Source organism: Zootoca vivipara, chromosome 12 (genome assembly GCF_965207765.1).
Source record: "Zootoca vivipara chromosome 12, rZooViv2.hap1.1, whole genome shotgun sequence".
In the NCBI taxonomy this organism is placed as follows: Eukaryota; Metazoa; Chordata; class Lepidosauria; order Squamata; family Lacertidae; genus Zootoca; species Zootoca vivipara.
The window spans coordinates 37925143-37936804 of record NC_142595.1 but is presented as its reverse complement, the minus strand read 5'-3'; the positions used below and the strand labels follow the sequence as shown (position 1 = coordinate 37936804).

The window sequence follows — 11662 nt, the reverse complement described above, 5'->3', positions numbered from 1 at the left end:
TTCCACAACCCAAGTGATCAAATCCCACTGGAACAAACCAAAGAGATGCATTTCCTAACAACCCAACCATGACCCAGTGGCTAGAGCAGTAGTCCTGAAAAGGGTTTGGCATGTCACACGGGTTGGGCAAAAGAGGATGGCAAGCATGGCAGGAAGATTCAAGGACAATCAATATTGTATTTGGGGAATGATTTGTGTTCTTACGCATTATTTTATATGTACTTTCTGGATGTACCGTGATCATATTATAAAGTAGGTGTGTTCTATTATATAAACCAAGCACTGCTATTTTTTTTGTTTTCCAATGTATTTCTTATCAATAAAAATTCAGTGTGGTGCAAGCAAATTATTATTATTATTATTATTATTAACTGAATTTATATACCTCCCTATACCCAGAGAACTCAGGGTGGTTCATACTTTATTCTGAAAGTGTGTCCCAGAGGAAAAAGTTTGAGAACCACTGGGCTGGAGTGTTAGACTCAGACCATTCCCATTCCTTGGTGAGGATCACTTAGGCTGGTCACTATCTCTCAGCCTAATCCTACACCTCACAGGGTTGTTGTAATGATGAAATGAAGGGAGGTTATGCCTGCCACCTTGAGCTCCTTGAATAAAGGTTAGGATGGAAATGTAATAAATAAAACTTATATTTACTCCTGTGGGATAAACACCACAACCCAATCATACGAAAAAAAACATACGAAAAAAAGAAAGCAGCAGGTTTTATGCAAACACAGACACAATCCAAAGCTGTGCACTTTACGGTGTCATTGATATCAACAGTGCAACCCTGTGCACAATAGCCACACTTTAGGTTTTCAAAAAAGGCCTGGAAAGCCCACTTGGTCGGTGGCACTTTCATATTACAGTGGTACCTCGGTTTATGAACACAATTGGTTCCGGAAGTCTGTTCATAAACTGAAGCGTTCATAAACTGAAGCGAACTTTCCCATTGAAAGTAATGGAAAGTGAATTAATCCGTTCCAGATGGGTCCGCGGCGTTCATAAACCGAAAATTCATAAACCGAGGTTCCACTGTACTCCATCCAGTTATTGTACTCCTTTTGGCTGACAGGTTTGTTAAGGTTGTGGCTATATTCAATAAAGTAGAGGGAAGTTTCATATAGTATTTTATCTTTGCACTATGATGAAGTGCACCTCTAGCGTATCTGAGGTATTCACCAGTATATTTTTAGTGGCATGCCTGGTGCAGGCTTCTGCCCTCTAACCCAGTGGTTCCCAAACTCCCCCACCCCTCACTTCGCCCCATAGGCCACATGAAAATTGGCAGACCGCTCTGCCTTTTGTAGCAATTTCCATGTACAGTGGTACCGGTGTACCTCAGTTTAAGTGCACAATTGGTTCCGGAAGTCTGTACTTAACCTGAAGCAAACTTAACCTGAAGCAAACTTTCCCATTGAAAGTAATGGAAAGTGGATTAATCTGTTCCAGACAGGTCTGCGGAGTAAAAGCTTCCCTAAACAGGGCTGCCTTCAGATGTCCTCTAAAAGTCTGGTAGTTATTTTTCTTTTTGACATCTGGTGGGAGGGCATTCCACAGGGCGGGTGCCACTACCAAGAAGGCCCTCTGCCTGGTTCCCTGTAACTTGGCTTCTCGCAGCGAGGGAACCGCGCCAGAAGGCCCTCGGCACTGGACCTCAGTGTCCAGGCAGAGCGATGGAGGTGGAGACGCTCCTTCAGGTATACTGGAATGAGGCCGTTTAGGGCTTTAAAGGTCAGCACCAACACTTTGAATTGTGCTCGGAAACTGAAGCGTTCTTAAACCGAGGTATGACTGCATTGCACTAGATGCTGTATGATTTTAAACTGTAATTTCAGACAAGCTGTAGACCACCTGAATGAAGTTCGTCTGGAGACCACCATTTGGAAACTTCTATAGGCCCCCAGCCAGCATAACTGAAGCACATAATTCTTTGGGGGGGAAGTCTGATATTTGAAGATTTGGGCTGCAGTCCAACTCTGCCACTGCTGAAGTCCCTGCTGTCCTCAGTAGTTAGGACAGGACACCCCAAATGGAGCAATGGGGGCACAGGGACAGGCAGAGCTAGGACAGCTGATGATTCGCTGGATATGAGATGGATTTGGTTCCTGCTGCTGTGCCAGCTGCTTCAGGGTCCCTAGGGCCACATGGCCTGAGGTTAGGATTACTCAGCTAGTAAAGGTAAAGGGATCCCTGACCATTAGGTCCAGTCGTGACTGACTCTAGGGTTGCGGCGCTCATCTCGCTTTACTGGCCAAGGGAGCCGGCGTACAGCTTCCAGGTCATGTGGCCAGCATGACAAAGCCGCTTCTGGCGAACCAGAGCAGCGCATGGAAACGCTGTTTACCTTCCCGCTGGAGCGGTACGTATTTATCTACTTGCACTTTGACATGCTTTCGAACTGCTAGGTTGGCAGGAGCTGGAACTGAGCAATGGGAGCTCACCCCGTCTAGTACTTCTGAGTAAAAAACGCATAGTAAATTTAAAAACATTGGGGTATCAAAATGGGTTTTTTCTGATTAGCAATCACTTAGTAACAATGAGTAGTAGTTCAGCATGAAAACCCTTGGATAGGAACTAAAAAGAGAAGCTGTTAATATGCTGAAGTTTCAGCATTATAGGGGAGGAGGGGTGACACATTTCCTACTAAATATATGAACCGTAGGTGTCAATTTCATAGCATTGCAAGAGACCAACGAGGGTCATCTAGTCCAACCCCCTGCAATGCAGAAACCTTTTGCCCAGCGACCCTGAGATTAAGAGTCTCCTGCTCTACCAAATGAGCCATCCAGTGCAAAGGGTGAAAATCCATTTTTTACGAGGAACGAGGCACCTAAATGACTAGCTTACCCGCCTTCAGGAATATTAATGCCGCGACCAAAATATTTTCTTATGAAGGCAGATCTGCACATACATTTAAATGACTCTTTCAATTATTACATATGCACCATCCACCTGGGCGCATTTGAGTAACTCTGCATGTTTGCTCTCCTTCCCGCCCAGTCCTGGGGCTAATTAACGCGGGATGATTAATACATTTAAATTATTGCAGCAAACGTCTGCGTAAACTCAAATCACGCCCCCCATTCAACGCCTGCCCTCCTCTCGCCTGCCCTCTCCGCGCATCTAACGTATTGCACGCAGCCCGCCCCACCCAGGGCCTAACTGCCCCTTCAGATAGTTTGTGGTTTCCGTGGCAACAACGAACCGCCAACAATAGCGGGGACACGCGGAGGCGGAGGGGTGGAGTGGAGCAGGAGAGGCGCTTTGCGCATGTGCACAGAGCTGCATCCCGTCTTCGAGACAGATGCAGGAAAAGTGAAGAGGGGCAACGCGGTTTTCCGAAGTGGGAGGGAGCGCTGCAAAGATAGAAGAACGCAGCTCCGTAGCCGAGGCTGAACGTGGGATCGGAGCCCCCCACCCGCGCATTTCTCACCTCTGATTGCCGCCTCCCCCCGCCCGAAACAAAAGAAGAATTGTCATTTAGTGCGGAAAACGCGTTTTCGTTTAAGAAGAAAAACCCTGGCAACGCCAATGCAGCCCATTAATCATCCTCTTTCTTGCAGGCTGCGGTACTGCGGGAGGGAAAGAAAGAGCGCTTTGCACAGCCCTGCAATGCCGCCGCCCCGTGAAATATTGCTGCGTTAATAACAATAATTTGTATTGATTTAGGGCTTTGATATTGTATACTGTATTGGGTTTCTATTTCTTTCGTAAGCTGCTTTGGGTATTCACTTGGAAGAGCGGAGTAGAAGTATCGAAATAATAATAATACCGGTAATATAACGGAGAAGCTGTTCTGCAACAACTCCTCACGTAAAATACCCTTCAGACTGCAGGAAAGCTGAATAATCTGCTTAAATTGTACCCCGAGGCCAAATCCAGCGCTCAGTTGCACACAAAATCCTGGTGCTCCGGCGATTCGCATGCATGCAGATAGGTGGGTGTGCTGCACTTTGAAATGCTTAATTTTAAAAAAAATTAAAAAATACGGAACGACTCCCGATTAAGAAATAGTACGATCTCCTATTTTTGCTGCTGTTTATGGGGCGTGGACACTCCACTTCTCCGTCACACCTAACCCCGTCATTTTCTCCGTCCTGGAGGAGACCGAATATGACGCCCGAAGTAAACCCGGTGGCAGCCTCCACGTACAAGTCTATAATCTTTATGTCTATAATCTTCTTATTGAGCGCATGCGCCGCGCAAAACCGAGCGAATAATCCGCGCATGCGCCGCTTGTGGAGTAACGACTGTCATGAACTTTTGAATATGATGGGCTTTCCGTTTTACCCCCACCCCACCCCGCCCCGCCTCCTTCCCTCCACCTTTCGGGGCCTGATTGGTCGCTACAACGGGCCAATGCCGCGCTGCAGAACACTCCCGTTACTGGGTAGATTTCCTTCAATAGGTAGGATAAGTCTGTCTGGCGACGTTTTACTGAGGACCGAGAGAAGAGTGGAGGAAAAGTCTGATGGTTTGGCGGGTTGCTGTTAGGAATGAATTGGGTCGACGTTTACTCGAATGCAGGCAATAGGGGAAATCCCCGGCCACTCGTTTAGAGGAAGGGCTTTGAGTCGACTATTCTACCTTGAGCTGTTCTCCCTCCCCCCCCCGCACAAAGATGGAAGAGGCCCACTCGCTTCCTCTCTCTCTCTGACGTCACTTCTGGTGCAGGCGCCGCATTTCCGTTGACGCAACTTTTTTCATTCCTGTCCGATGTCTCGCCTCACTTCCGCGGAGGAGCACAGCGGCCTTAAGAGAGTTTGGTCGCAGTGAGAGCCCGTAGCGGGCCGCGCGCGCAGGTGCGGTTTCCACGGCGACCGAGGGACGCCTTGGTATATTTACATACTACTGCATGGCTTCCAAGTTGCTCAGAGCAGCGTCCCCCCCTCTCTCGTTTTATCCTCACAGCAGCCCCGTGAGGTAGGTTAGGCTGAGAGACGACGACTTGAGCTTCAGAGCCCAGTTTCGTCTAGGCCGCTCGCTCCACAATGGAGGAAGGCCCGGGAAGCGTATGAACGTGAATCGGCAGCACTGATGTCCACCTGGCGGGTGGGTTTGGACATCGCCAGAAACAGGGAGCGCAGATTCTTGTCTCTGATTAATACGAATAAAGCTGCACAGTGAATGATGAACAATATTCATAAGGGAGTGGACATTAATCAGAAGAGACTGGAGGCTCATTAACATTGGGAGGAGGAGGAAGGACTGTTTCATTTCGTTTCCATTTGGTTATGGAAAGAGGAAATTTTGAAGAATGGAAGGGAAGGGTGCGATGAGCAGGGAGAGGGGAAGTAGGCTTGCAGGAGGGGGCTGTGGGGTCAACTGTCAAAACAGAAGACAAATATTCGAGCTTCCTTTCCAGAATAAAAATTTATTTATCCCAGTGACACTGAAACTTTAATCAATACCATTCTACGTGTGTGTGTGTGTGTGTGTGTGTGTGTGTGTGTGTGTGTGTAATAACAGCAACATTAGAGCTTTGGAGCCTGTTTGATCAATCTCAATATGGTTGAGACCTCTTTGAAATCAGTAGTCTTCAGAGTTAATGTACATGAATGAAAGCTTCATGAAGAAAGTGAGTTTTAACTCTGTTGCTCAGTAAGTTCTGACCCTCTCTTTTGCTCTAGCAGACTATAGATGTTGTGCTCAAGGAACAAGTAGAAGCATGGTCTGTAATAGCTTCAAGTTATTTGTCTCTTCCTCGGGGCTCTGAGCTATCCATGGAGCCTCCAGAGGTTGATGCCTAGTCCTTCCCCAGCTGAGGAATGGCAGTAAGTAAAGCATTCTTACATCTGTATTCACACTGCCCTTCACTTCACTTCTCAAAGTGCCCCATCTCTCCTCTCCCAGTTTGACATGTGACTGAACTGAATTTAACAAATCTACTTAGGAATCATTGAAGACTGATTTGAAAGCCATGTGTTAAAATTCAAACATTTTGAGTTTGGAATATTGATTATTGTGGGATCCTCTTCATATAAGTATGTGATCCTCTGTGCCTCACAGATATTTGAAGGTTAGAAACTCATTAAAACAATATTATATCTGCAGCTGCTGCTGCTACCACCACTAGATTAAGAGGAGTCACCTAACTTCCAAACATGTACTAACCTATGTCAGAGAAGCTATACACTTCATGTATATGCTTCTGGTCAGAGGTTAAATATTCCATCTGCCAATTTTCTGATATTAAGAACATTCCAAATTCCTAGCAGGTGTTTTGTGTTACGTCCAAAGCTGTATTTCAGTGCTCAGCCATGTAACGCCTTTAATTGCTCCTCTTCCTCCTCACCCTCCATACCGTACTGTCAATGTCCCTTCTCCTTTGGCTTTCCTCTCCTTACAGACTCCATCGCTGAACCCTCCACCAGACCTCCCTTTTGCCACAACCTTGTTCCTGCCTCTTCCTGCCATCATTTTCTTGGTCGTTGGATCCTACTTATTACTTCTGGCCCTGGTCCTTGTCCTCCGACAGTGCCTGATGGTAACTTGGGAAAGGGATGGTGATGGTTGAAAGGGCAAACACATTTGGGGATTTTTATAGGTGTAATAATGAGGATAGATCTATCTTTTCCATAGTGTATTACAGCATACCATATGACAGTGCATTATGGAAGCAGTAGTCCTTTGGAGAGCAAGTAGAAAGGGGTAACAAATTCACATTGTTAATATTGCGCAGTTGGTGTTCTGACAATTTTGGATTAAAAAGGACCCCTGACCATTAGGTCCAATCGCAGACGACTCTGGGGTTGTGCGCTCATCTCGCTTTACTGGCCGAGGGAGCCGGCGTACAGCTTCCAGGTCATGTGGCCAGCATAACAAAGCCGCTTCTGGCAAACTAGAGCAGCGCACGGAAACGCCGTTTACCTTCCCGCTGTAGCGATACCTATTTATCTACTTGCACTTGGACATGCTTTCAAACTGCTAGGTTGGCAGGAGCAGGGACCGAGCAACAGGAGCTCACCCCTTCACGGGGATTCGAACCGCCGACCTTCTAATTGGCAAGCCCTAGGCTCTGTGGTTTAACCCACAGCACCACCCGCGTCCTTGCAATCAATTTCGTAACAAATCATAGGAGCTCTAGCCTATGAGAGATAAAAAGAATTGCTTCTTAACTCTGGTTGTTTGGTTAACCAACCTGGTTTTCCTTCTCTTATCTCTTCGCAGGCCCGGGGTCTTTGTGCCAACTGCTGTTCCTGTGAAAAGCGGCCTTGGCCAAACATGTGCGAATGCTGTTTGACCTGTGCAGAATCATGTGACTGTGCCATTCCTTCCCCAACCCGCTGTATGGATCGCTACTGCACCTGTACTAATGTGAGTTTTCCCTCTGGATAATTGATTGGCTTTTTGGAAATATCTGAGACTAGTTTCCCCTGGGGTCATTTGAATACAGTGGTACCTCCGGTTACAAACTTAATTACTTCTGGAGGTCTGTTCTTAAGCCAAAACCATTCCTAACATGAGGCACGCTTTCGCTAATTGGGCCTCCTGCTGCTGCCACGCCACCGGTGCGCGACTTCCGCTCGCATCCCGGGGCAAAGTTCACAACTAGGGGCATCTACTTCTGGGTTAGCGGAGCTCGTTACCCGAAGCATTCGTAAGGAGGACAGTGTATAACATGAGGTTCCACTGTACACAGCAGTGTCCAGGTGGAAAGGCGGTCCAGGACTTAGCAGATGAAAATGTGGGGCGTGGCAATGACTGGCCTTCATGTATGTTACACATTTTGGAGGGAAACTTATTTTTTTGTTGGGTGGAGGAGAAGGGTGAGAAGGTATGGTTGCATGCTCTGTTACTCTGTGCTAAGAGGAAAGAGAGAACAATTCGGAGCAGAATAATACCTTGCCTTTTTAGAGCAAGGATGGCAAACCTGTAGTTTTCCAGATGTTACTTATTTAACAAGATTTATATAGTACTGAATTTTAAATATCTCTATGTGGTATACATAAATCAATATATTCATAAAAGCACTCATAAAATCAAACTTAAAAATGGGTAGACATAAAATTTATCAATATGTATAGGATTGTGCTGCATATCTTGAATTGTGTGGCAGCTCTACTGTTTACCTGTGTGTGGTGTGTTTGTGCAAGTGGCAATGTCTGAATGTGGAATTAGATTGAAATTCTGAACTAGAGAATGCATTTCCTGTGGATCTCTAATTCTACCTGCATGAGTAACAAAGCCTGCAAGTTAGGCAGTAGCAAACATGTGGTATTTCTGGAGAGATAACAAGCTACCTGAATAGTTTCAAGTAAAGAGGCTCTTGAAAACAGCAGCACTTGTTATTTAATAAACCCATACTCCTTAAAATCATATGCTAACCAAAACAATATATATCATTTGAAAGGAGAGGGACAGGCAAGAGGGATCCATGTGGGAGGAAGAAAGATGAACAGGGTAGACAGACACTTACACTTTCTTTAGAGCTTGTCTGAGCTTCTCCAGGGAGGATGTGGCCTGCATGTTGAGAAACATTGAACTTATAGGTGTTCAGAGTGGGAAAATGTCAAGGGAACTTACCATGATATTCAAGCCTATCCTTTTCTGGTATCTATCTTCAGACAATGCCTATTTATTAATTTAAAATATTTATACCCTGCCTTTCAACAGTCTTGTGGTAATCATTATTCAGTATTTCCCTGAGTCCAAGTTTAGTGAAGGATGTTGTAACATCTTGATGCAGGTATTTCCATAGGTTAACAGTGTACAATTTCTGTCTCTTACCAGCAGGGCTGGGAACCAGGGGCTTGTTCCTTTCCCCGCTTGTGTCCACTCTGCGATTGTGCCTGCACATACCAGCCCCCAGACTGCCAGAACATCAATTGCATTTGCTTTGAGATCAAACTGCGATGAAGAACTCAAAATAGATTGTGTCTGTGATTTGGGAGTGTGGGAGGATTTGGAAGATTCCATACAAGTGGTAGATCCTACAAGCGGTGGACAAGTAAAATGGGGAGTTAGTTGCTCAGCCTGACATAATTAACTTGTCCTGATGCAAGAAGTTTTGAAACTGAGCTTTTTGTTTTTCATGTTGATTTTTCAAGAGCTTTTGTACTTTGTACTACGTGTTTGATATTAATGTTTTTATATGAATTGCTGCATTTTATAATAAAGCAGGTTGAATATCGCTTGTGTCTCTTTAGTGAGAATGCAAATGGAGTCCATTTAATAGACATTTGCTGCATGGAGGCGTTTGATTGCTAAGTTGATGAAAAAGTTTAGGTATTTTTCTTGTTCACCAAGTTGAATGTTGGAGGCTGGAAGAAATACAATGAGTATATCATTGTCTGAAGATCTGTGTGAAATAAAAAATACTATCTTCCAGTAGGGGGGGAAAGCTTTCCTCCTTGGTTACATTTAAGGCAGTATCATGCCACTTTAGATAGTCATAACATTCCCCAAATAATCCTGGGAAATGCAGTTTGTTAAGCGTGATGAGAGTTGTTAGGAGACTCCCTATTCCCTTCGCAGAGCTACAGTTCCCAGAGTTTCTTGTGAAGAGGGATTGATTGTTAAATCACTTTGTGTGGAGGGGAATAGATGTCTCCTAATAACTCACTGCTCCCTTAGCATACTGCAGTTCCCAGAATTGTTTTTTTTGGGGGGGGGGGGCGGAGGCCATGCTTAAAGTGGTAGCATAGTGCTTTAAATGGATAGTGCAGATGGGGCTTCAGTGATAGCCTCAAATGACCAGTAGTCCATATCCTCCAAGCCACATAAAAGCATCTACAATGTGACAAACACCCTTGCCCCCTCTAAGTGCACAGACACATGATGAGGGACAGGCGTTTAATTAGCATTAGAGTTATTTGCATTCTGCCTTTCAGGATACAGATCAAGCTGGCTTGCAAGAAGCACTGAACTTTAATCACATTTTAAAAAGCAATAACACTTCAATAAACAATAGCAATATTTTTTTAAAAATAATCAGCACAGCTGGAGACTGCTCTGAGGTGCTCTTCATCACATGCCTGCTTCTTTCTTATCTCTAGGAACCATTCCCACAGGACCAGTAATGGTAGATGTCCCGGAGAGGAAAAAGCACACAAATAGCTCTAGGCAGCTAGGTGTAAAACCACAAACAGTGGGATATGGCATATATTCTGGATGTGTCCTAAACTCAGAAACTGCTGGGAAGAGATAAGAACAGAAATTGAAGAAATGATGGACTATAATTTACCCAAGTGTCCTTTCCCATTTGGGTATGCTCAAGCAGCACTTTTAATAGAGGACAGGGAAAGAATACAACATCCCTTGACGGCTGCCAGAATTATTATTTGTCAAAATTGGGAAAAAGAGCATCTATTAGGGAACAAAGAATTAAAATATGGGACACAGTATGCACGGTTAAGCTCACACGTGGTTAGAACCAGAGAGGGTAGACGGCAAGATAATAGATTTATGGAGAAATGGAGTCTCTTTGTAATGTACTGGAGCCATAAGGTACAGGATAATGCAATGTTATTTGGAACCTTGATCTGTTATACTTATTTTGCTATGGAAATTGGTTCTGCTATGTTCAGTTCTCGATACCCCTTATAGTTTTATTTTTGGCATTTGTTATATTTTGTTATGTTCCACAAACACACACCTAGGCAAACATGGAGGGGGATGAACAAAGGTGTAAAAGGATCATGAAGAGATTGGGAAATAGGGTTGTACGGGAAAGTCTGTGCCTAGCCCTGAAGATATTCCTGGGAAGCAGAGGTGTCCTGGCTGTCTGAAGAGACCAGCATGTGCTGCCTTTTAGCTCTGCAGACCTAGCGCCATCAAGGATATCATATGGTTTCTCATAGAATTGTAGCGCGTCATCTGGTCCAACCCCCTACAATGCAGGAATCTTTTGCTTAATGTGGGGCTTGAATCCACAACCCTGAGATTAAGAGTCTCATACTCTACCGACTGAGCTATCCCAGCTAATTCTTACAACACAGGGAAACTGCCCCTCAAAAAAAAGAAAAAGCCAACTAACTTCCCATTGGGGGTGCCTGGACCTTAGTTCACCAAGCCTTTTTACAAGGCTAACAATGGGATCCTAAATAATAATAAAAATTCTTCTTCCAGTAGCACCTTAGAGACCAACTAAGTTTGTCATTGGTATGAAAAGAATTTTTTGTTTTGTTTTGTTTTGACTACACCAGACCAACACGGCTACCGGTACCTACCTGTAACTAGAACAATGGGATCTTATGCATGCCTTACTCAAAATCCCATCAGACGTACTCCCAAGTAAGCATGCATAAGATTTTTGCTCCAGTAGCTCGATATATTTGCATATGCAGATGAGGGATGTAAATTTTGAATCCTGCGGAGTGGGAAGAGCACTAGAGATTGATACCCTGTGCATAGCTGCCAAGTTATCCCTTTTTTTAAGGGATTTTCCCTTATGCTGAATAGGCTTCCTCGCGAGAAAAGGGAAAACTTGGCAGCTATGCCTGTGTGCCCCTGGCTATCGCAGCAAAATACTATTAATATTCCATAATTGCTAAACAGCCGGTCCTCTCGTCCTTCTTTACTGAAGGATTATCACAACAATTAGGGGCAAAAAAAGTGAGAAGCCCACAGCTAAACCTCCCATCACAAAAGCAGCAGCTTGACCCTGGCAGTGGGATGGAGAGGCGACTCCATCTTGGAATTGGGGCTCCTTCCC

The 11662-nt window shown here is 44.9% G+C and overlaps 1 protein-coding gene across 16 annotated transcripts; it reads left to right on the top strand.

Moving 5' to 3' along the window:
- The first annotated feature begins 4240 nt into the window (after positions 1-4240).
- LOC118094388 (uncharacterized) lies at positions 4241-9139 on the top strand. 16 transcript variants are annotated; one of them, XM_088654540.1, is made up of 5 exons: positions 4241-4414; positions 5640-5780; positions 6356-6493; positions 7177-7323; positions 8743-9139. In XM_088654540.1, exons 2-5 carry the CDS (start codon positions 5775-5777, stop codon positions 8863-8865), a joined length of 414 nt encoding a protein of 137 aa, XP_088510666.1. In that variant the 5' UTR covers positions 4241-4414; positions 5640-5774; the 3' UTR covers positions 8866-9139. The 16 variants fall into 16 exon arrangements, with proteins under 16 accessions (XP_088510666.1, XP_034990622.2, XP_088510662.1 ...); XM_035134731.3 differs by having other exon boundaries at positions 4248-4414; positions 8740-9139; XM_088654536.1 differs by having other exon boundaries at positions 4334-4414; positions 5637-5780; positions 8740-9139.
- The last annotated feature ends 2523 nt before the right edge of the window (positions 9140-11662 follow it).

What these genes read in the sequence shown, in the direction of transcription:
- LOC118094388 (XM_035134731.3), top strand. An exon ending in TCCTCCGACAGTGCCTGATG is followed by an intron (nt 6,494 to 7,176) that starts GTAACTTGGGAA and finishes ATCTCTTCGCAG; the next exon opens with GCCCGGGGTCTTTGTGCCAA. An exon ending in GCTACTGCACCTGTACTAAT is followed by an intron (nt 7,324 to 8,739) that starts GTGAGTTTTCCC and finishes GTCTCTTACCAG; the next exon opens with CAGGGCTGGGAACCAGGGGC.